The sequence below is a fragment of the Phacochoerus africanus genome, chromosome 1 (assembly GCF_016906955.1).
Source record: "Phacochoerus africanus isolate WHEZ1 chromosome 1, ROS_Pafr_v1, whole genome shotgun sequence".
Taxonomy (NCBI): domain Eukaryota; kingdom Metazoa; phylum Chordata; class Mammalia; order Artiodactyla; family Suidae; genus Phacochoerus; species Phacochoerus africanus.
This window is the reverse complement of record NC_062544.1, coordinates 52,638,386-52,663,013: the sequence shown is the minus strand read 5'-3', so window position 1 is coordinate 52,663,013 and position 24,628 is coordinate 52,638,386. Positions and strand designations below refer to the sequence as shown.

Genomic DNA, 24,628 nt, shown 5'->3' with positions numbered 1-24,628 from the left:
CCACCCCGGGCAAGGCTGCTACTGCAGAGAGGTAGGAGCCAGGAGACAAAGCAGATTTGTGTGAGTATGTTTGGACAGGAAACTAAAATGTTAACACTTCAGAATATCAAATTGATTGTTAACTGAAGAGAGATTTAGTAGGTTCAATTTTCATACTTTTGTTTTAGCAACGTAGAAAGCCAATCAATCAAAACAAAAGAAGTTATTTGTATAGGTAGAATAGAGAAGTACCAGAGTTGGGCTAACTTTATGACATTGATTTTCACCACTCTAATATTCATCAAATTTGAACCTGAGCAAAAAGATAAATTCAAAATATGCAACCTTCATAGATACGTATTTGTCCCTTACCTCTTTGGTAAGGGCCTTCTTTTTTTTCAGCAGTCGTATCTGTGGCACATGGAAGTTCTTGGGCTAGGGGTTGAATCAGAGCTGCAACTGAGACCTACACCACAGCCACGGCAACACCAGAGCTAAGCAGCATCTGTGACCTATACCACAGCTTGCAGCAACAGCGGATCCTTATCCCACTGAGCAAGCCCAGGAATCCAAACCACAGCCTCATAGACACTATGTTGATTCCTAACCTGTTGCGCTACAGTGGGAACTCCCCGCCTCCGGGCCAACTTTGCAGAGCCCCAGCTTTTCAGTATCTTAGTCCAAATCCAGCTCTGTGCCAGGAGAGATGCCACTGAACTTATGACCGAGTGGAGGAAGTCTGGAGTGTATTCAGAAGGATGTTGTGAATTTTTGCCCTAGTCGAGTTTGGGATCCCAGGGGAAGAAATCCCCACATCCTCAAACCCCCTTAGTACAGCCTCAGAGTAAAGGCCAACCAAACTGGCAAAACCTGTGTTTTGTGTTTTCTCTATAAGCATTCAACTATTTTGAATATCTTAGCCAAAACAACATAAAAACCCAGACCAGCTCATCCAGAAGGGTAAAATTGAGGTTAAGAGTATCAGGAACATACAGTATCAGGACTGCACCAATTAAAGCGCAAACATATTGGACTTTGCTGTACCTGCTTACATAAAGAGAAAACACATATGCACTTTCTGACTCTTGTCATTGTTCCTTAGAATTCACTTCCCAGGCAACTCCTGGAACTATAGAATCATGGCTCCCCATCCCTGACACACAAATCAGGCTGTGATATGATGTCATCCAGGACCAGAGCAGTGGAGGCAGGGAGGAGCAAGAATGGGCCGACATGCTACAGGCCCGGCCTCAGTAGCTAAAGCACAAACTAAACGCATCAAGCTGTCAGCAGGACAGGCCCAGAGGCAGCTGCATGCTTGGCTGGCTCTGCTCCCAGCCAGGTGAGCCAGCAGAAGAACTGCCAATACAGAACAGCCTCTGCCACCCTGTGATAGAGACCGTGCCAGATTCAGCCTCTGAGCTGGGAGGGGACTCAGCAGGAATTCAAATCACAGGCCCGGCAAAAAAGAGGCTCTGAGAGCCTGTCAGGATGCTCTGCTCTCAGCCTCTTGCCTGCAGATGCCTCTTTTCAAAGAAGTGGGCATGGGAAGAACTGGGTCTTGAGGCTTCCACCCCCACCCCCACCCGCCATGCTAACCCCCTCAACAAATTATCCTGGTTTTGGAAAAGAAGGCTTATTTTCCCTGCAAGGTTGTGGGGGAAATTAGAAAGGAAAAAGAGCATTGTCACTGTTTTCTTTTTTTTCTAAGGAAAACGTTACATTTTAAGCCTGAAATACATGATGTATAACAGAATGAAAACAGTTGCCCATAGAACATAAATGGTGTTTTATTTTTCTGATTTTTCTTCCGATTGGTTTCCTTTAGGTGGAAAGCATTTCTTCTGCCCTTTACTCTGATTTTTGTTGATAGGCTCTTTCTATGTAGCTCTCACCCTATTTCACAAGCCAGGCTGGGAGCAAACCTAAAGCAGTTAACGTGTGGGAGTAAAAGGAGAGAGTAGCTTCCACACACTAGCTTTGGTTTTTGGTAGAGATATTCAACCCAGGGAAGGCAGGCAACAGAACATCTGTCTTATGAACCGATTTGGTTTTTGTCTAAATTTAATACTTTAAAAATGTGTTAAGTGGGAGTTCCTGTCGTGGCTCAGCAGGTTAAGAACCTGACTAGTATCAATGAGGATGCAGGTTCAATCCGTGGCCTCACTCAGTGGGTTAAGGATCTTGCATTGCCACAAGCTGCAGCATGGGATGTGGCTTGGATCTGGTGTTCCTGTGGCTGTAGTGTAGACAGGCAGTTGCAGCTCTGATTCAACCCCTAGCCTGGGAACTTCCATATGCTGTGGGTGTGGCCCTAAAAAGACAGACGGATGGACAGAAGCGAGGGAGGGAGGAAGGAAGGAAAAGAAAAAGAAAAAATTGTGTTAAATATGTATTTAAAATTCAACTTCAGTTAATGAGGAAGGGGGTTGGGAGTTGTGTTTTGAACTAGCTCTTCCTGATTCATCAGGCTTAAGATAAGTGCTTTAAGTCCTTTGTTGCGTGGAGCTAATGGGGTTAATCTAAACAGTGTTTTTCCTACAGTCCCCATGGTGAACAAGTACCAACAAGCCAAAGTGGGTTAACCCAGGGCCAACCTCCCTACTACAAATCCAGATCTGCTAAGCACTGGCCTACATCTTTAGAATGTTTTAATACTAACTTTAATACTGTCAATTATGCTAAATACATTTGATATGTCCTCTACTATTATATGAAAGCCTCATTCCTTTGGCAGTCTTGTTAAACCATTCTCTTTAATATATTCTTTAGTTTGAAAGTCAAGATAAAATAAACCATACTATAGTTCAATGACCCACCTATGCATATTTTTTCATCTTTTTTTTTAATTCTGAACACACACATCCACACACACACAATACATATAATTTATTCTTTCTTCTACCCTCTATCTACTTAATCTTCCCATCAAAGACGAATCCCTCTCTCACCCGAAGGTGTATGACTTTTAAGAATCTCAACAGGGATTGCGGGGTCATATGGAAGTTCTATGTATAGATTTCTAAGGTATCTCTAAACTGTTCTCCATAGTGGCTGTACCAGTTTACATTCCCACCAACAGTGCAGGAGGGTTCCCTTTTCTCCACAACCCCTCCAGCACTTGTTATTTGTGGATTTATTAATGATGGTCATTCTGACTGGTGCGAGGTGGTATCTCATGGTAGTTTTGATTTGTATTTGTCTTATAATCAACGATGTTGAGCATTTTTTCATGTGTTTGCTGGTCATCTGTATATCTTCTTTGGAGAAATGTCTATTCAGGTCTTTTGCCCATTTTTCCATTGATTGATTGGTTTTTTTGCTGTTGGGTTGAGTAAGTTGTTTATATATGCTAGAGATTAAGCCCTTGTCAGTTGCATCATTTGAAACTATTTTCTCCCATTCTGTATGTTGTCTTTTTGTTTTCTTTTTGGTTTCCTTTGCTGTGCAAAAACTTTTCAGTTTGATGAGGTCCCATGGGTTTATTTTTGCTCTAATTTCTATTGCTTTGGGAGACTGACCCACTCTTGGGCATATATCCAGACAAAACTCTACTTAAAAGAGACACGTGCACCCGCATGTTCATTGCAGCACTATTCACAGTAGCCAGGACATGGAAACAACCCAAATGTCCATCCACAGAGGATTGGATTCGGAAGATGTGGTATATATACACAATGGAATACTACTCAGCCATAAGAAAGAATGACATAATGCCATTTGCAGCAACATGGATGGAACTAGAGAATCTCATACTGAGTGAAATGAGCCAGAAAGAGAAAGACAAATACCATATGATATCACTTATAACTGGAATCTAATATCCAGCACAAATGAACATCTCCTCAGAAAAGAAAATCATGAACTTGGAGAAGAGACTTGTGGCTGCCTGATGGGAGGGGGAGGGAGTGGGAGGGATCGGGAGCTTGGGCTTATCAGACACAACTTGGAATAGATTTACAAGGAGATCCTGCTGAGTAGCATTGAGAACTTTGTCTAGATACTCATGTTGCAACAGAACAAAGGGTGAGGGGAAAAAAATGTAATTGTAAGGTATATGTAAAGTAAGGATAACTTGATCCCCTTGCTGTACAGTGAGGAAAAAAAAAAAAGAATCTCAACAGGGCAGTTCTCATTGTGGCTCAGTAGAAACAAACCAGACTAGTATCCATAAGGATGCAGGTTTGATCCCTGGCCCCACTCAGCGAGTTAAAGATCTGGCATGTGGTGTAGGTCGCGGACGTGGCTCAGATCCTCCATTGCTATGGCTGTGGTGCAGGCCAGCAGCTGTAGCTCCAATTAGACCCCTAGCCTGGGAACTTCCATATGCCCCACCTGCGGCCCTAAAAAAAAAAAAGAATCTCAACCAGAAATTAAGCAACAATTCGCTGTCCACGTTAATCCCAAGTTCTTTCCAACAGCTGATGAGCAGCTGTCTTAAAGACCCCCTGATATTACATGTTTCTTCCTAGTGCCAAAAAGACCAGCTTGGGAAACAGCTGTAAAGAAGGAAACATGTGTCTTCTCCCAGATCCTTATCCCTCCCTTTCAGTCCCTGCCTTCCTACAGCCTGCAGGGTCCTCGTTGTCCACTGCTTCCAGCAGCCACCGCCTAGAGCGATGCTCACACATATCCACAGGCCCGCCAACCCTGGGCGCTTCAGCCTAGACAGGGTCATTCCCACCCCCTTGTCCCTCAGCCACAGATCACCAAGCTTTATGTCTATTTGACTTATAAACCCCCTTCTCAGCTGACAGCCTAGTGAACAGTAAGTAAATAATTACCCCACCTAGGTACCCCACCTAAGAAAGTTTTTCCCAATTATGCCATGGCCTTCTTTTCCCTCCTTTTCTTTCCTTATTGCCCCCTATTACACTTTTACCCACCTTCAAGATTGCTGAAAACACCACCTCCACCTTGAAGCCTCCCGTGAACGGCACAATCATTCCCTCTTCTAACCCCCAAGGGAGCCCAATGAGTACCGTGTGTGAACACTTAGCCACAGTGCTTTGCAGTACAGCTTTTCAGTCATTCTCTTGAGACAGGAGGAATTCCTTAGACACACATGAAGCCCCGTAACATCCGGCACAGTGTCTTATATATGATCAATGCTTATGAAATATCAATGTACTGAATAAAGGAGACCAAAAAAAAAAAAAAAGGAAGTACTGAGATGGTAATGCCTGAGTCTTCTTCTAGCCTGAAGGTAGGGATCAAATCTTTTTGATCATTGTATCACTCAGTGTTAGTGCTTAGATACAATGCTTAATGCTGCACAGGAGGCACCCAAAGGTGGCTTGCTGAACGCATTCAGTCAGGCAGGCAAAAGGGAAATTGGAAGAGAGCTGTGTCACATTCTCTCACAGAGTTGCTCAGCTCCTGCTGGAGTGGACTTGAGTCACAGTAATCTTTAGATTGTTCTGCATTTGTGTTGAGGTCCCCAGGGCAGCTGATCAGGGACTGTCCTTTTCGCAAAACTGTGACATCCTCCCACAGTGAACTTCCTGACACCTTTTTTCCATTGGACACACATCCTGCTCTTGTTTTAAGCTGTCTGGATAAATGATGCTTTCTGTAGAGTGGGATGGAGGTGAATAACTCTGATGGAGTTTAAATATGGAGATGGTAGCATTTCTGATTTCCCCAGTGTTCTCCACATGTCCATCTATCCTCCAGGACTATTTTGTTTGTTCTTATCTGATTCAAGATATAAGAAAAGATGAACTTGCTTTCTGTAGAAAAGCCAAAATGAAAAAACAAACAAACAAAAAGAACTGATAGGCAAACACAGTGATTCAATTCAGCTCATTTTTGTTTTCCTTTGTTTAAATTTAATTAAATATCCATTCCTATTTACAAAATGGAGAAGAAAAATGCTTTGTCAGTTTGGAAAAAAATTTTTTTAATTTCTGGGTTCAAGCTTTTTGTCTCTTTTATGAGTAGAGGGGGAAAGGCTACTATTCCCATATTTCGTAAAGATTACCTTGATGTCCAGCATGTTTGAAATGCTCCCATGGCTCTTATGCAATTCAGGAAAAAGTCAGGTGTATGGGAAGGAGTTCAAAGCATCAGGAAAACCCTCGAAAGCATAGGACAGCTTTGCAGAGATGGACACAAGATGCAGTGGTTCAGAGTAGGGTGGTAGACCGTTTTCCACTTCACAGCCACCCAAATCTCAGTGTCACTGAGCCTAGAGAACACTGTCAGTGTGCCTCTTCCCTTTTTTCCATCATGAGTTGGGGAAATACCCAGGTTTGAAGACTCGACTGTTCTCTGGGAGTCTCTCTAGTTTGGGAGTCAACTCTGCAGTGGTTTTTTTTTTTTTTTTTTTTTTAAGCTATTCCTTGGGCCGCTCCCGCGGCATATGGAGGTTCCCAGGCTAGGGGTCGAATCGGAGCTGTAGCCACCGGCCTACGCCAGAGCCACAACAACACAGGATCCGAGCCGCGTCTGCAACCTACACCACAGCTCATGGCAACGCCAGATCATTAACCCACTGAGCAAGGGCAGGGACCGAACCCGCAACCTCATGGTTCCTAGTCGGATTCATTAACCACTGCGCCACGACGGGAACTCCTGCAGTGTTTTAATAAAGGAACTTTGTGTGTGTGTCTTTTCAGGACTGTACCTGTGGCACGTGGAGGTTCCCAGGCTAGGGGTCGAATGGAGCTGTAGCCACTGGCCTATGCCATAGCAACTCAGGATCTGAGCCTCGTCTGCAACCTACACCACAGCTCACAGCAACACCATATCCTCAACCCACTGAGCAAGGCCAAGTATCGAACCCGCGTCCTCATGGATACTAGTCGGGTTCTTTAAGCACTGAGCCATGACAGGAACTCCTAATAAAGGAATATTTTAAAACCTCTAAGCCTGAGAACCCTCATCTGTAGAATGATAAAAGTACCTACCAATAAATCACTTAATTTAGGAGTTGGCCCATTATCCACAGTCAAGGAAAGGATGCTTTTACTATAGGCAGAAGTACCAGATGGCCTATCAGTCTGCAGACACTGATCATCAGTGCACAGAGGTGATACTTCTTAGAAATGGTGCCACTAAAATACTTGCTCATAAAATATCTGTGTCCCAGTTTATCGAATCTGACTGTCAAGCACCTTGCTTTGACTTAAGCTATGGCATGATCTGGGGAACAATTCATCCTTTTTTACCCCCCATTTCAGGAGCACTCAAGAGTGGACTCAAGAATGGAAAGAATGCCCTGATTATGTCTCTGCTGGAGAAAACAGCTGTTACTTTAATTCATCTTATACCTCCATTTGGATACCCTACTGTATCAAGCTGACTAGCAATGGTGGGACTGTGGATCAAAAGTGTTTCTCCGTTGAGGAAATAGGTAAATCACAGGTTTGTGTTTTATTTGACATGGCTTTAGATTAAATAAGTGGGAAAGGCTGCCAAGTCCAAGTGCATGCGAATAGGGGACTGCATCATTGTCTCCATAGGGGGGTGGAGGGCTACTTTTTAGCACATGAGATCAGCTGGTGAACAAGAGGGACAAGGCAGGGGGATCTTATGTTGGCTCTAACATAAAACAATCTGGTAGTAAATGTTATGAAGAAAAGAGGAACCTCATGGAGTCTTTTGCTTGAGAAAGTCTCTAAAGTTGACTTGTCTTCTTGTGTGCTGCTACAAGGGACAAACCCAATGTTCTCTTAAGAGTCCTTACTTCCTAATTATTTGGTATGATTATTATATTCACATCTACTGAAATATAGTGGCCTTTAATCTCCACCATTGCTAGAATAAATTTACCCCAACGTGTAACAAGTCTGGAATTTTACATTGACAAAATAGCCATAAGCAGTTTAAAGATGTTTATAAGATCTCAAAACAAACATCGGAGATAATCAGCTCAGTGGACCAAGGAAAATGTCCAAGTGGATTACCCCCTTGCCCATCATGTGGACACAGGAAATCAAACAAACTGGAATATGCATGTTTATAATAGTGTAAACAACTAAATAGAATCAAAGAAGGACTGTGAGTAGCTAACATTGGTAAAGCTCCTGAGGCAGAAGCCTGCCTTTGCCCACTCAGAGATCAGCATGGGGGTGGTGGAGGGACTCACAGAGAGCAGGGAAGAGCGTGGTCATAGACCAGATCCCAGAGATCAGAGTCAACACCCTTTCAGCCTTTGTGTGACTTGGCTTTCATCTGGAGTAGGTAGGAAGCCTTTGGAGGGCTTTAAATGATGAGTGCATGGCCTGACTTCAGTGTTTGGATGACAGAATAGAGAATTGTACTGAGAATAGCCTGAAGGGGGGTGAGGACAACAGGAAGAGATGAGTTAGGAGGCTAATGAGGAAAAAAAGAAAGAAAGAAAAAAGTCGCTAGGACCAGGTTAGAGCAGGGCAGGTGAAGAGAAGTGGTCAGATCCTGGGAATATCTTGAAAATACAGCTGACAGAATGTGGGGCAGTAAAAAAAGAAAAGAAAAAGACAAGTCAAGAAAGGCTTCACTGTTTTTATCCTGGGACTGGAGGAGGGGAGTCGCCATTAACGGAGCCAGAGGGGATAAAAGAGGAGCATCTTCCAGGCAAAGGCTAAGGGCTTGTTTTTTAATGCATTTGGTTTCAGATGCTCTTTAAACATCTCGGTGTTTCTCACGTCTTAACGTGTCAATTAAGGCACCTGGAAATATGCATTGATTATTATTAAAGGGCGAGGTTATTATTACCCTCATAGTACTGAGCCGTCTCAGAAAGGCTCTATTTAAAGTAGACAGGGCAATTTTTAAGATGCCACATGAGTAATAAGTTTGAGAAATGTTTCCATTAAAAACATTTGTATAGTTCCATCACATGAAGGACTAAGCTTTGGCTTTTCGGAATTCATCAAACCCCCAACAAATCCAGAAAGATGAGGTGTAACTATCATTATATGAGGATGTAGCTGAGCTAATTTTGCAAATCCCTCCAATTTAATTTCCAAAATGTGGTTGTGATTAGTCAAATTTGGACTTTATTTTTTTAAAAAGTAGCATCCACTCCATAGTGGTCAATAGCATGCAGTTAAGTAAGGGACAGAAACCCCCTGAATCATTACCATTTGAGAGAGCAATGCAATGCCTTCCTTTTATATCTGAAGAAATGATCACACATGGCTAGGAAGACAAGCTAGGAGCTTTTAGAATGTTTGGAAGGACTGTGCTAGCAGCAGCACAGAACTGAAAAATATATGAAATGCGAAAGAAAATGAAAAAGACCTTGCCCCACGTCACATACAGCTTGGAAGAAAAGATTTCTCTGCCCCTGGTTCCAGAATAGTCCCATGGTTAGGTCCCTTTCTGACTCTCTCTTCCTTCAGTTAGGAGTATAAATGAATTCTGTTGCCAACATCCTGTTGTAGGTCAGATTTTAAACTCAAAAAAGAATTTTTCTATTGGGGCTTTCTTAAGTTAAAAACAGAGCATCCTTAAATTAAAAAATGACACTCTCCCATAAAATAGTGGAAGAATTAAGAGTTTGAATAATAACAATGTAAAAGTAACTCAGTCTCTTCAGAAGAAATTCCATTAATACCAAGCCGTGTATATGTGCTGATTCTCTGTTGAAATCCACAGTGCAACCGGATCCACCCATTGGCCTCAACTGGACTCTACTGAATATCAGTTTAACGGGGATTCATGCAGATATCCAAGTGAGATGGGAACCACCTCCCAATGCAGATGTTCAGAAGGGATGGATAGTCCTGGAGTATGAACTGCAATACAAAGAAGTAAATGACACCCAGTGGAAAATGGTAAGATATCACTATATCTCACACTCACAAACCTTTGACTTTTCTTCTTTTTATTTCAACAACCTCCACTCATTTATAATTAGATTTTCTCTTCACTTAATACCACATATCCCTGCTATATGCTCTACAATTTCTTATTTGAGAAAAAAAAAATGGATGTAATCAGTAAAATATCATCTTGGGATTCTGTAAGACAGCAGATGCTTTCATGGAGCCTATATGGAAGCCTATGGAAGGAAAGGAAAACTGTTTCCCCAGTCATCCCTGGCGTCCAGTTTAACTTTAGAACAACATCATATACTCTAGCCACTGAGCTGTCTTTGAGGATGTGGTTAAACATGGGAAAGCTTACAATCTAGGTCAACAGTGAGCTATGATTAAAGCTTCTCCCCTGATTTTAGTTGCTACACTTCACCAGAACCTCCCCATTACAATAAGTTCTTGAGTGACTCCAGGAGGGAAACAGGGAGAAAATTTACCCACTCAAGATTTCAGGAGGATGCTTTGTTACATCCATCCAGGGGAGAATCAAGCTAAGAGATTTTTATGTAGGCAAGTAGGATGGCACTGGTTGACCTCTGAACTCCTCACTTCCTTGCCAAGTGTATGGGAACTGGGCACTTAGATAAATTCCACATGGCACACAACAAGAAGAAAAACAGGATTATCACGCTGCTCTCCAATGTAACTAATTCTAAATCAGTCTAACCACAGCCACAGGCCTGGCCAAGCCAAGTGGTTTCTGGCCAGTCACCAGGTCGTGCCCAGCAGCCTGGCACAGCCTCAGTCCCAGAATTTTGAGACAGCAGGCCCTGTCCATTCAATGAACTAAAGAAGATTCCAGTTTTGTCATTAGAGGAAAGTTAAGTTTAGAGCAGCTTTGAACAGTTAACTATTGGGCTTTGAGGTTCTGTTTTCGGAACCATTTTAATTTAGGTATCTGTTCCGTAACCTGGTGCGAAAAAGCTGGGCTGGCTGCTGAGTCAGACAAGGCTTTCTAAATTCAAGCTTCAGTCAACCAACCATTCATTCAGCAACCAGGTATTGAAATAACTACTAAGCACAAGGCACGATGGTAGGCACCCGTGGGCAACTGTCCCAAAGTATAAACTTTGGACCCCTGAGAGTCCCTGAGACCCTTTCAAGGAGTCCACAAGGTCAAGCCATTTTCATAATAATGCTAGCATGTCCTTTCCTTCTATCACTGTGTTGAGATTTGCACAGATAGTACAAAAGCAATGGTGAAAAAAACACTGCTGCCTTAGCACAAATCAAGATGATAACTCCGAGCTACCTTGAAGATCACTGTAATCCTCACCACTGTGTACTCACAGGAAAGAAGCAGGGATTGGAGGTGTGGGGGGAGGTGAGTGGGGAGGCAGTTTCACAGAAGAATGTCCTTGATAAAGCTACACACATTATTAAGTTTATTAAATCATGGCTTCTGAATATGTAGCTTTTTAATATTCGCTGTGGCACAAGAGAAGTGCACATAAAGCACTTCTGCTGCAGCTGAAGTACAGATGGTTGTCTTGAGAAAAAGCACTTAAATGCCTGGGTTGCCAGCTGATGTAGTTCCTTTTTGCATGAACATCATTTTTACTTTGAAAGAACAACTGATAGGAGTTTCCGTCGTGGCGCAGTGGTTAATGAATCTGATTAGGAACCATGAGGTTGCGGGTTCCATCCCTGGCCTTGCTCAGTGGGTTAACAATCCGGCGTTGCCGTGAGCTGTGGTGTAGGTCGCAGACGTGGCTCAGATCCCGAGTTGCTGTGGCTCTGGCGTAGGCTGGTGTCTATGGCTCCAATTAGACCCCTAGGCCTGGGAATCTCCATATGCCGCGGGATCGGCCCAAGAAATAGTAAAAAGACAAAAAAAAAAAAAGAACAACTGATAAACTGATAGATGATTATTCATATTTGAGTTGGCAAACATCTCTTGAAAAAGAATGAAGTGAGCTTATCACCACAAGAGAAACAATTGACAGTATTTGTTGCCAGGGGAAAAATTTAAGCTTTCAAGGTTAAATTCGAATTTTGGGAAAGCTTGCCATCTGCAGCTGTGAGCTTAATAGCTTTCCCAATCTTTGAAGACTTTCCTGATGAGGTCAATGGTGATATTAGCACAAGTGATTTTTTTTTAATGTTGAATAATGAAGTATGTGAACGTTTAGAAAATATGCATATCTCACTGAATGATGTTTTCCAAATGACTAATACATGGTGTAACCAGAACCATGCATGGGGAAATGATCCATGGGATGGTGGATTGTAATATAACTAAGTGTGAAAGATTCATTGATACAGTTTCAGATTCCACACTGCAACTAATCTGTAAGAAATACCACTTGTTGAGTTTTGTCTTAAGTGTTAAAGAAGAATATATACAAGGCTATTAAAATATCTCTTCCTTTTCCTCACTGTACATTTTGAGACCAAGTTTTATGCATGCACTTCAATCAAAACAACACATCCTAACATATTTAATTCAGAAACAAATGTAAAAACACAGCCATCTTGGAAACCATAAACAAAATTAAAAGACAACTTATAGACTGGGAGAAAAATATTTGCAAATGATGTTACTGACAAGAGCTAATTTCCAAAATATAAAAACAGCTCATACAATTCAATAACAAAAAAGGCCAACCAAGTTGAAAAATGGGCAGAAGACCTAAATAGATACTCTGCCAAAGAAGATATACATATGGCTAATAAGAACCTGAAAAGGTGTTTAACATCACTAATTATTAGAGAAAAGCAAATCAAAACTACTTTGAGGTACCACCTCACCCCTGTCAGAATGACCATCACTAAAAAGTCTGCAAATAATAAGTGCTGTGGAGGGTGTGGAGAAGAGGCAACCCTCTTACACTGTTGGTGGGAATGTAAATCGGTACAACAGCTATGGAAAACAGTATGAAGTTTCCTCAAAAAACTAAAAATAGAGTTGCCATATGATCTGGCACTCCAACTCCTGGTTATTATACCCAGACAAAACTAATTTTAAAAGATACATGCACTATATTGATAGTACTATTTACAATAGCCAAGGCATGAAAACAACAGGTGAATGGATAAAGAGTATATATACAATGGAATATTACTCAGCTCTAAAAAAGAATGGAATAATGCCATTTGCAGCAACATGGATGGACCTAGGGATTATCATACTAAATGAAGTAAGAGAAAAACAAATACTATGTGATATTGCTTATTATGTGGAATCTAAAATATGATACAAATCAACATATCTATGAAACAAAAACAGACTCACAGATACAGAAAACAGACTTGTATTTGCCAGGAAGGGTTGGGGAGGTAAGGATTAAAAGTTTGGGATTAGCACAAGCAAACTATTATATATAGGATAAACAACAAGGCCCTACTGTATAGCACAGAAAATGACATTCAACATCCTGTGATAAATCATAAAGGAAAAGAATATGAACAAGAATCATATATATGTATAACTGAGTCACTTTGCTGTACAGCAGAAATTAACACATTGTAAAGCAACTGTACCTCAGTAAGATTTTAAAAACTATAGCCATCTTCTATTAAGCCAGATATTAAAGAGATTTGCAAAAATGTGAAACACTGTCACTTTTCTCACTATTATTTTATTATTTTGGAAAGTACCATAATTTTTATAAAAATACATTAACATCAATTTATTATTACTTTAATTTCAAAATTAGTATTCTTTAAATTCTCAGTTTCAGTTTCTTGTATGACCACCCACTGACCATACAAGAAACTCAAGTAAAACTAAAATCTTTAGGATTCTCCATCATTTTTAAGAGTGTAGAGGGATCCTAAGACAAAAAAAGTTCAACAACCTAGATAAAGCAAAGATATAAATCAGAACATTAACCCTCAAATTGACTGATGATAGTTTCAGCACTGAAATTCCATAGAATATTATTATGTCCCAGCCGAGTGTAGCTCCAAGGAAAACCTTCACCCTGAGCCAGGTACATAGGACTTGGTTGACCGTTTGGGGCTACATCCCAATATGGCTTTGTTGCACTTTCCCTTGCACCATGGCTAAATCTCATTAGATAATCCAGAGGGGTCAGTTAACTTTTACTTTACTTACCTTTTATGAGCAAAGTTATTATTTCATAGGTTTGGTCATTTTCAAGGGTCTCAGAGTTGTTAGAGCATCAAGGTTCCATCTATAAGAATTTGACTCTCATGAAGAACCTAGAATGTAGATGGTTATGAAACAAGAGAACTAAGCATAACAAGAAGAGAGGTTTGTTAAGGCAAGGAAGAGAAGGCTAATAATATTTGTTTCTTGTATCAGGACTTCATGTTACCATTTCACAGTACTGAATTTGGTATTACTATCTCTGTTTTTTATTAAACACATTTTGAATACAAAAGTAATTCTAATGACTATGTAGTTGTTTATAAGTATTTACCTGTTAAAGTTTTTTTTTTTCCTTTTTAGGGCTGCACCTGTGGCATATGAAAGTGCCCAGGCTAAGGGTCGAATCAGAGCTGCAGCTGCCAGCCTACACCACAGCCACAACACCAGATCTGAGCCATGTCTGTAATTTACACTGCAGCTCATGGCAATGCCGAATCCTTAACTCACTGAGCGAGGCTAGGGAATCAAACCCACATCCTCATGGATACTAGTCAGGTCCTTAACCCGCTGAGCCACAACAGGAACTCCAAGAATCTATGTTTCTTTAGAGACTTAATGAGTGGTATATTGTCTACAATGTATGGACCATCTCTTGACCACCCACTATAGCCCGATACTTTGCTAGGCTTTTGGAAAGACAAATAAAATGAAGGCATTGTTTGCACCCAGGAAATTTGCAGTACAATATAGAAATCTGAAGTAACATTACCTGGCAGGATGGAGCAGGGGAAATTGCCAGAAAAGACTACTTAGGATATTGGCAATGCTTGCATTGAGAATTAGCCAAGAATAGGTGTTCCCTTGTAGGCCAGGTGGCAAGGGTCATTGTGGGTATTAGGCGTGTGAGCACATTTGACTTTGATGTGGCTGGTGTGGAGGGTTGAAGGAAGATAGAGATTGGCCCATAGGTCACATCACTGAGGGCCCCTTTTTGATTTTGCTACTAGTGAAATCTGTAAAGAAATAATGGTAGGTGAGAGTCACATAGAAATTAGGGCATCAAGAATGGAAACATAGACTTTTAAAAATATTTTAAGAACAACAATGTTTGATATTCAGAAGCATTTTAGGTATACAAATATTCCATATATTAATAAGCTTCTGTAAAAGCTGCAACTAACCATCCTGTGCACATTTGGGGAAAAAAGAGGTACTTTATGAGTGGCAAAACTGAAGTGAAAGGAAAATTTGTTTTAGAAGGTGAAGGCCCAGTTTCTGACTTAATAAAACAAATTATGAGAATCTTATTTATGTGAAAAACCCATGCTGTTGAAAAAGAGCATGTTCCTAGTTTTCTATAAACGGGAACAAGAAGTTCTACCCAAATCATAAGAAAAGCACATGCTGAAAACCTGTTAATGAATATTTGACTTAATGGAAAACACCATCATCAGCTGGATCTACCTCTCTGGTAGCAACATGTGTTAAAAGTCTAATATGCCTCCCCCTCCTTTCCCTGGGAAGGTAAAGGAATATCCTGGCCTTCACGATCGTGGGACCTTGACATTCATTACCAAAGGCCTTCAGTGACTCTTCTTCACAGACTCAGTAGCATACTATATTGGGGTAACTTTAAGCCTTCTGAAACAAACTAAGAGAATTGTTTGAAAGTTTAATTTAAAAACTTTGATTTTTTTCTATCACACTTTCCAATTCTGTATTCATATGACTACCCAGAATTTCCAAAGAACAGATATAGGTACAGTAAGTATGTTCATTTGTTTTTTCTGTTTTGATGTCTTAAAAATGTAATATCCCCAAAGGCAGGCAACATATCTGTAATCTTTATAATTCTGCCACTCTCTATTAATAATTCTATTATGCTTTGATCTTTGTAGAATATCTGACAGCCTAATACAAAGATTTAGCTGTAGTTCTTCAAACAAATCTATCGTACCTTTGGTTTTACAACATAAGTTAAAGATTTAGCTGTAGTTCTTCAAACAAATCTATCGTACCCTTGGTTTTACAACATAAGTTTAAGGACTACTATCCATTTAACAAAATGATCCTTTACAAAGTTATTTGCCTTGACCTTTCTTGAAATAGCAAACTCCACCAGTTCATTTTAAATTCTTGCTTCCTTTACAAAAATTCACTTTGAATACAAATGCAGAAGCACCTCACAGAGCTTATTGCATTGAGTTGTTGACTCTCTAACCAGTAAGTTTTATATTTTGTGTTGAAAGATGGACCCTGTATTGTCAACATCAGTTCCGGTGTACTCCTTGAGACTGGATAAAGAGTATGAAGTGCGTGTGAGATCCAGACAACGAAACTCTGAAAAATACGGAGAGTTCAGTGAAGTGCTGTATGTAACACTTCCTCAGATGAGCCCATTTGCATGTGAAGAAGGTAAACCTAAGAGATTAAGATGGCAGCCAATGTGGGTTTTGTCAGTATACAGGGATACATTCCCTATACTGTTGGGGTGTTGTCCAGATCAAGATACGTTACCATCAGTGGTCCGGATGAGAGACCATCTGTAACCAGCATTATCCATTACGGAAGAGGAAGATTTCATTTTTGAATTATTTGATTCAGGAAAAGTCATGAGTATGTGCAAGTTAAAGACGGAAAGATACACTAAGATATTAATGGGGGGGTATCTTCTGATAACAGAATCTCAGATGATTCTTTATATGTTTCTGTATTTCTAATATTTTATATGAGGCTTTTTTGCATTTATAATCAAAAACTGTTTTTCAAATACATAGTGAAGAAATTCTGTATCTGGATGGACGGCTGTTTGTGTGGCATCTAAGAGAAAGCCTAAATATTGGGTCAGCATAGGTAAACCATGGCAGGTGCTTATTGGTTTTAGAATGTTTAGATGTGGCGTAACATGTAGTGTGTAAGTTAGCCTCCAGAGTGACATGGAATGTTTGAAGCACCAACATCAGAGAAATATAAATATAATTAAAGCTTAAAAAAATGAGACGTATGAATTCAGAATAAAAATTTAAATTTTTGGATACAGAAGTAAAGAAGACTGCTTAACAATGAATAGTTAAGTGTATAAAGTATTGTCACTCCCAAATGTAAATTGACTATAACTCATCTCCATTAAAAACAGAAAGTCTGGGAGTTCCCATCATGGCTCAGTGGTTAATGAATCCAACTAGGAACCATGAGGTTGCGGGTTCGATCCCTGGTCTCGCTCAGTGGGTTAAGGATCTGGCATTGCCACAACCTGTGGCATAGGTCGAGAATGCAGCTCAGATCCCACATTGCTATGGCTGTGGTGTAGGCTGGTAGCTGCAACTCCAATTTGACCGCTAGCCTGGGAACTTCCATATGCCACAGGTGCAGCCTTAAAAAGAAAGGGGGGGAAAAAAAGAAGGTTTACAGGGACACATGAGGGGGCAGAGTTTCATTAATGAAACAGTCATAAGCTACAGAGAAATTAAGTTTCTGCATGGATAGAACAGGTAGAGTCCATGACACTGTATAACACAAAATGTCTATAGCACTATTTTTTCTAAGCTCTATTCAGTAAGCTTATTTTAAACAATATTTGACATAATGAAATTCTGGTTTAAAAGTACCTTTGCCATATGCCCTTAATGTGATGGCATTTAATATACTTAACAGACTTTTTAAACTAGATTTTCCTTTTGTGTTAAAAATAAAAGAAAAAAGATTAAACTCTTGCTTTATGTTATGTTCCTGAATACATCATTGATATAAAATTAGATACCACAACATACAAAATGGCATTCTCTCCCCAACTAATTATTTATAATATGCATATGATCTCCCTAGGAGATTTTAACTAAAAAAAAATATAAATAAAAGAAATAGCATAAAAGCCTACTTTTATTTAAAAAAAAACAAACATTAAATAAATTCCGCCTTAAAAGCAGTCAACTTTTGCCACTGTGGCACTTGTTCTTAAGAATTGAAACAGAAGTTTTACAAACAGATTCCCACAGATTTGCTACAAATTATACTAAAATCTGAAGATGAGAGTCCTGGTACTGATCTTCTTCTGTCAAAGCATATTTTTTTAAGTTGTAAAAAATATGCCCTGCATGTCTAAAAAGTTTCAGTAATGGTTCAAAATTAAAACTCTGCCCCTATCTTTTTGATGGATCCTTAGTCTGGAGGATAAAAATTATCACATCTTTGGGGAAAAAAAAAAAAAAAACAGATGGACAGATGGACATTATTTAGGTAAAGAAGTATATTAACAAGCATGACTTTTTCCTAGAGTTGATGACTTTAATGACACACCTTGAATACATAAGATGTTTAAAATAGTTTTTTACAAATATAGATTGTGCTTAAACTGTGTGCTATTTTTATTTTTGTACGTGAAAGAATTTTAAAAAGTAAATAGATGTGTTCTTAGACCAGAAAATACTCCTAAGTCATTGCATTCTATTTCAGTGGTTATCAAGTGAAATCATTGACTTTACTAAGTGGATATAAATTAGGAAATATTTTTAGGTGAAATTTAAACTTCAACTATTCATAGTTCTGTGAGTGAGATACTGTTCTTGCATATTTCAGATTTCCGGTTTCCATGGTTCTTAATTATCATCTTTGGAATATTTGGGCTAACGGTGATATTATTTTTACTCATATTTTCTAAACAGCAAAGGTAGGTGCGATATAGTCTACTTTGATGTTTTTTGCCAGTTGTTTAGCAAACATAGATATTTCCATTTATTTTATATTTTTTTGTGAATCACAAGTAAATTTTTCATTAACCTAGTGAAACATTATCTCCAATTATATATTTGCCACTTTGTTGCGGTCATCATAGAGACATCACAGGTCTCATTCTTATCTAGAAAGTTGTATAGGACACTAAGGCTGAGGCTAGTGACTATACATCTTGTGGCAGGCACCTCATTCAAGTTCTGAACAGATTGGCCCATTCATTCCAGGATGATAAGGTAGCACTGAAGCTTTGGCACATTTGACAGTCCTAACATGAGATCAAATTTAAATGGTAAATTAAATCTACCTAGATAATTCAATCTAGTAAAATCTTTTCAGACTTCATAGGATGGCAATTTTAAGTAATTGGGATTTTATTTAACTTGCCTGGATATTTATGATTTGGTATTTTACCTGCTTTTGAAAACACAGAGAAAATTCTAAGTTTGAAGAGATTTCATTCTTCATTCTCATGCAGTCAAAAGGCAGGTTCCAGTTACTGTTCTGTCATGGCTGTTTGATCTCATTTAAATCCCTTAATCTCTCCAGGCCTCTGTGTTTTCATGGGTAACATGAGGGTATTGGATTATAGGACCTTTAAACTTCCCTTAAGCTGTAAGAGCAAATTATTCTATTTTTCTTCTTGAAAGAAACTCAGTAAAGACTACAGGAACCTTTAATACAAAACAGGAAAAATTGCTGGTACCACTGGGCTGTTTTCTTTTATTTCAAGAAGTCCCATGGGACGATCTGGGATGATCATGCTCCTTCTCCTAGAATTAGAGTGGCTAACACTAACACTCTCAGTTTTCTGGGACTTTCCTGATTTTAGTTGGTCACCCTATCTAGAACTAAAGACAACTCTCCAGCTAAAGCCAGGAAGCATAAACAAATCAAAATAGGGCCTATGTGACTATATCTTAAAAGCTTTTAAATTTGTATTTTGAAGCTGTATAGCATTTGTAAACATCAAAATAGAATTTCACTAGAGAGAAGAATTCTCAGAATGCTAGAGTTCCAGAATACCAAGCATGCTAAAAGTCTCCAAGTAAATGCAGAAAGGATTATTTTTAGTTGTTTCATCTCCAATGTTGTAATGTAAACTCAGGGAAAAACAAAATTCACTCTGGAGAATTTCATTTTCTGTTTAACTTTCTAGCAATATTACTATCTTAGAAACATAACTATTATAAAGCAGGACACAAGTTTTCAATTTGGGGAGAAAACTAATAAGTAATTGTTTAGGATTTTGAGTAATTTATATTTTTGAGACTTCTAACAAAGGAGCGAAATTATTCTGTTAATTTTAAATCACTGATCTGTATGGTTAGCTGATGAGCTAATTTATATATAACTGCAGTAGATAACTCCACTATGTACATAAAGTAATTTACTCTTAACACTACTTGTCAATTTCAAGTCATCACAGAGGCCAACTTTTTATTTTGCTTAATTACATTTGATAACAATCAGTAATCCTCTGAACAAATAGGATTTCAAAGAAAATTTATTAACCTTTGTCTAAAGGAGTATTTTCTATGAATAATATTGAAGTCCTTAACTATGATGCTTGGTCAAAAATCACCAAATTATAAAAAATTTTGGATTTCTATTTGTACTGACAAATTTCCTGTTATAAATTAATTTTTTGTGAAAAGACTTAATCTTTCTTTTTCATATGCCCATAAAAACCTTTACTCTGAATTTCCGTGTTCTAATGAAAGTATGAAATCGTAGAAAATAGCTGTCAACAAGTGTGGAAAGAACATGTAGTTTTAACACTTAAAATGATACTCAAAGATTAGGTGCTATGTCAGTTTACCCCAGAAGTCTGTGACTGTATAAAGTACTTCAAGTGCTTCATATCTTTGCTTGAAGTTTTGTTAGTTCATAAACCAGGCCACTGCTCCCTCTCTTAATCAAGATAATTGAGTCAACTCTAGCAAAAGGTATAGTGTAATTTGGACTTCAATAAAATGACAGAAAAATCAGAAACATAGTTTCATTCCATATGTTACTCCTGCCATATAAACAACGCCAGCCTTCAAGCTATGACTCATCAGGAAAAAATAACTGAATCAGCATAAAACAGGCAACCTGAAAACTGAATTCAGCCTGTAGATCTATGTTTTGTTGTTTTATGTTATTTTGATTCTGGAGTAAAAATTTTACTACAAAGTGTTTATAAAATAGGGAATCTTCACACATATTCCAGATTTCCAGATTGTCTTTAAAAAAATGAGTGCTCTAGTGAAACTAGGTTGATATTCCTGCTTCGCAACATGTGCTGAGGCAGAGGACAAGTGGTCTCATTTGTGAAGAGCATACATTCTCTGTCACTCGTCCCAGCCCACCCTATGACTTTGTACCAGGCCTGCTATATTCAGCTGCATGACTGGCTTGGGACCTATAGGCTGCAGGTTCTGTCACCCCAGCATAAAGTCAAGCACAGCTCCTAGAAAGCTAACTACCACCATGTACTTAAATGTATCATCCTATTCACAAAGGAGAGGCACACAAGCTTTAGACACTGGGGAAACTGTAATTAGAGTTATGTTTCATTTTTGTATGTTTTTTCACATGTGAACTGTTCATTTAGAGATGCAGAACCAAGTTAACCCATTAGCATGATAGGAGGCAAAGGGTCTGAGTTTTGGAGTCGGCTGCTTTGAATTTGAGCACCGGCTGTGCTGAGGACTACTGCATGATTTGAACACATTCCTTAAATCTCTAAATCTTCCCCCAGATAATATCTTCTACCTCTCTAGTGGTTTTAAGGATTAAATGCAATGTTTAGTGTAGGGGTTGACAAAGTTGTTTTTAAAATGACTAAGCAGTAAATTTTTAGGCTTTCTGGGCTATGAAATCTCTGTCACAACTACTCAGCTCTACCACTGTAGCATGAAAGCAGCCATAAATAATATGAAACTATTTTACATAGATAATACATAAAATGAACATGACCATGTTCCAGCAAAACTTCATTTGCAAAAATAGGGGCAGACCAGATTTGGCCCATAGACTGTGATATGCTGACCCATAATTTAGTGCAAAATACATTTCACAGTGTCTGGTTTATCAGAGGCATTCATAAATGGCACCAGTTTTTAATGATTTATATTTTTCTATAACCTCTATTCATCAGTAAAAATTTAACACTTGTTGCACTGAGTAAACCTAATGGAGTCTACTTAAACACAACTCACAGGTGTTATTGCAGTGACAGGTAAACACTTATCTACAGCATATAACTACTCACTATGAAACTGTCCTGATAAAAAGACAACTGTAGAATGACATCTATTCTGAACATCCCAGGAGAGGAAAGGAGATGACATGATCGAGTAGAAGAACTTGAGCTCACCTCCTCTCAGAAAAACACCAAACTCAGAAATAACTTTTAAACAGTCATCAACAAAAAAGACTGGAACCTTGCAAAAACAGATATTCTACATCCAAAGACAAAGAAGTCACAACAAGATGGTAGAAGGGGTGCCTCTGTGAAATAATCAAATCCCATACCTGCTGGGTGGACAACCCACAAACTGGAAAATAATTATGTCACAAAAGTTTCTCCCACAGGAGTGAGAGTTCTGAGCCCCCGTCAGGGTCCCCAGGTAGGGGTCTGGCATTGAGGGAGGAGCCTCCAAAGCATCTGACATTGAAGGCCACTGCAGCTAAAGTGAAGGAGCTCCACAGCACAGTGGGAAACAGAAAAGATGCTACTCTTGGAGGGACAAATAGAGTTTCTTGTGCACTGGGACCCAGGGCAATGTAGTGACTCCATAGGAGCCTGGGACAGACCTACCTGCAGCCCCGGAGGGTCTCCTTGGGAAGCAGGGGCAAGGACACTAGGGATGGAGGCCCCAGGGAATGTTCTTTGGCATGTGCTCTCCTGGAGGTCACCACTTTGGCACCAAGACCTGGCCTAACCAATAGCCTCAGGATCCAGTGCTGGGACACCTGAGAACAACCAACAGGGTAGGAACACAGCCCCACCCATCATTAGTCAAGCTAATCTCTGAGCCCAGAGATGCCTCTAAACATTCCCCTTAACACAACTCTGCCCAATAGAGGGACAAGACCCAGCTACCTCCACCAGTTGTCAGACACCAGCCCATCTCACCAGGAAGCCTGTGCAAGCCCCTGGAGCAACCTTACTCACCAGGGGACAGACACCAAAGGTGAGAGGAATTATAGTCCTATAAGTTGTGGAATGGAGACCTGGAGAAAGAACTTTAGACAAAATGAAACAGCTGAGAAATATATTTAGCTGAGAAATATATTTAGAAAAATATAAATAGCAAATATATTTAGCAAAAGCCCCAGAAGAACTAAGTGAAATGGAGATAGGTAATCTACGTGGAAAAGAATTCAGAGTAACAGTAGTAAAGATAATCTAAAATCTCACAAAAAGAATGGAGGCACAGGCCGAGAAGATACAAGAAATGTTTAACAAGGAGCTAGAAGATTTAAGAACAGAGATGAACTATACAATTACTGAAATGAAAAATACACTAAATAGGGATCGCTAGCAGAATACATTAGGCAGAAGAATGAATAAGTGAGCTGGAAGACAGTAGTGGAATCATTGATGTGCAACAGAATAAAGAAAGAAGAATGAAATGAAGACAACCTAAGAGACCCTGAGGACATTAAATATACCAACATTTGCATTATAGGGGTCCAAAAAGTAGAATAGAGAAAGGGGCTGAGAAAACATATGAAGAGATAATAGCCAAAAACTTCCATAACGTGGAAAAGAAAACACTCAAGTCCAGGAAGCACAGAGAGTCCTATACAGGATAAACCCAAGGAGGAATATGCCAAGAGACAATAATCAAAATGCCAAAAATTAAAGACGAAGAGAAAATATTGAAAGGAACAAGGAAAAAACAACAAATAGTATACAAAGAAATCTCCATAAAGTTATCAACTGATTTCTCAGCAGAAAGTGTGTAGGCCAGAAGGGAGTGGCACAATATATTTAAAGTGATGAATAGGAGTTTGTGGCACAGTGGAAATGAATCAGACTAGGAAACATGAGGTTGCAGGTTTGATCCCTGGCCTCACTCAGTGGGTTAAGGATCTGGCATTGCCGTGAGCTGTGGGATATGTCACAGACATGGCTTAGATCCTGTGTTGCTGTGGCTAGGCCGGCAGCTGCAGGTCCAATTGGACCCCTAGCCTGGGAACCTCCATATGCCATGCATGCAGCCCTAAAAAGCCAAAAAAAAATATACAATACACGAAACAGAAAAAGCAATCCAAATATAACACTAAAGGGAGTCATTAAATTACCAAAGAGAACAAAAGAGGAAGGGCAGGAAAAAAACCTACAAAAACAAATCCAAAACATTTAACAAATTGGCAATAAAAATGTACATATTAATAAATTACCTTAAATGTAAATGGATTAAATGATAAAAGACACAGAATGGCTGAATGGATACAAAAATAAGACCTGTATATATGCTGTCTGCAAGACCCACATCAGACCTAGGTACACATCCAGACGGAAAGTGAGGGGATGGAAGAAGTTACTCCATGCAAATGGAAATCGGATGAAAGCAGGAGTAGCAATACTCCTATCAGACAAAATAGAATTAAAAGTAAAGACTGTTACAAGAGACAAAGAAGAACACTACATAATGTTTAAAGGATCAAGCCATGAAAAAGATATAACCATTGTAAATATATACACACCCTACAGAGGAGCACCTCAATATATAGGACCAATGCTAACAGCCATAAAAGGATAAACTGACAGTAACACAATAATAGGGGGGACTTTAATACCTCATTTACATCATTGGAGAGAGCATCCAAACAGAAAATGAATAAGGAAACACAGCCCTTAAAGGGCATTTTAGACCAGGTGGCCTTAATTCATATTTATAGAACATTCCATCTGAAAGCAGCAGAATACATGTTCTTCTCAAGGGCACATGGAACATTCTCCAGGATAGATCACATGCTGGGCCACAAAGCAAGTAAATTTAGGAAAACTGAAAGCATATCAAGCATATTACTGACCACAACACTATGAGATTAGAAA

General features: G+C 39.3%; 1 protein-coding gene across 7 annotated transcripts in view; it reads left to right on the top strand.

Annotated features, from left to right (window-relative positions):
* Nucleotides 1–24,628, top strand: part of GHR (growth hormone receptor) — a 291,988-nt gene that overhangs the window by 253,905 nt on the left and 13,455 nt on the right. For all 7 annotated transcript variants that reach the window (XM_047766341.1, XM_047766349.1, XM_047766385.1 and 4 more), the window contains 4 exons: nucleotides 7,164–7,336; nucleotides 9,565–9,743; nucleotides 16,092–16,257; nucleotides 18,418–18,508. In XM_047766341.1, the coding sequence (XP_047622297.1) occupies nucleotides 7,164–7,336; nucleotides 9,565–9,743; nucleotides 16,092–16,257; nucleotides 18,418–18,508 (609 nt within the window). The remainder of the gene's footprint in view (nucleotides 1–7,163; nucleotides 7,337–9,564; nucleotides 9,744–16,091; nucleotides 16,258–18,417; nucleotides 18,509–24,628) is intronic.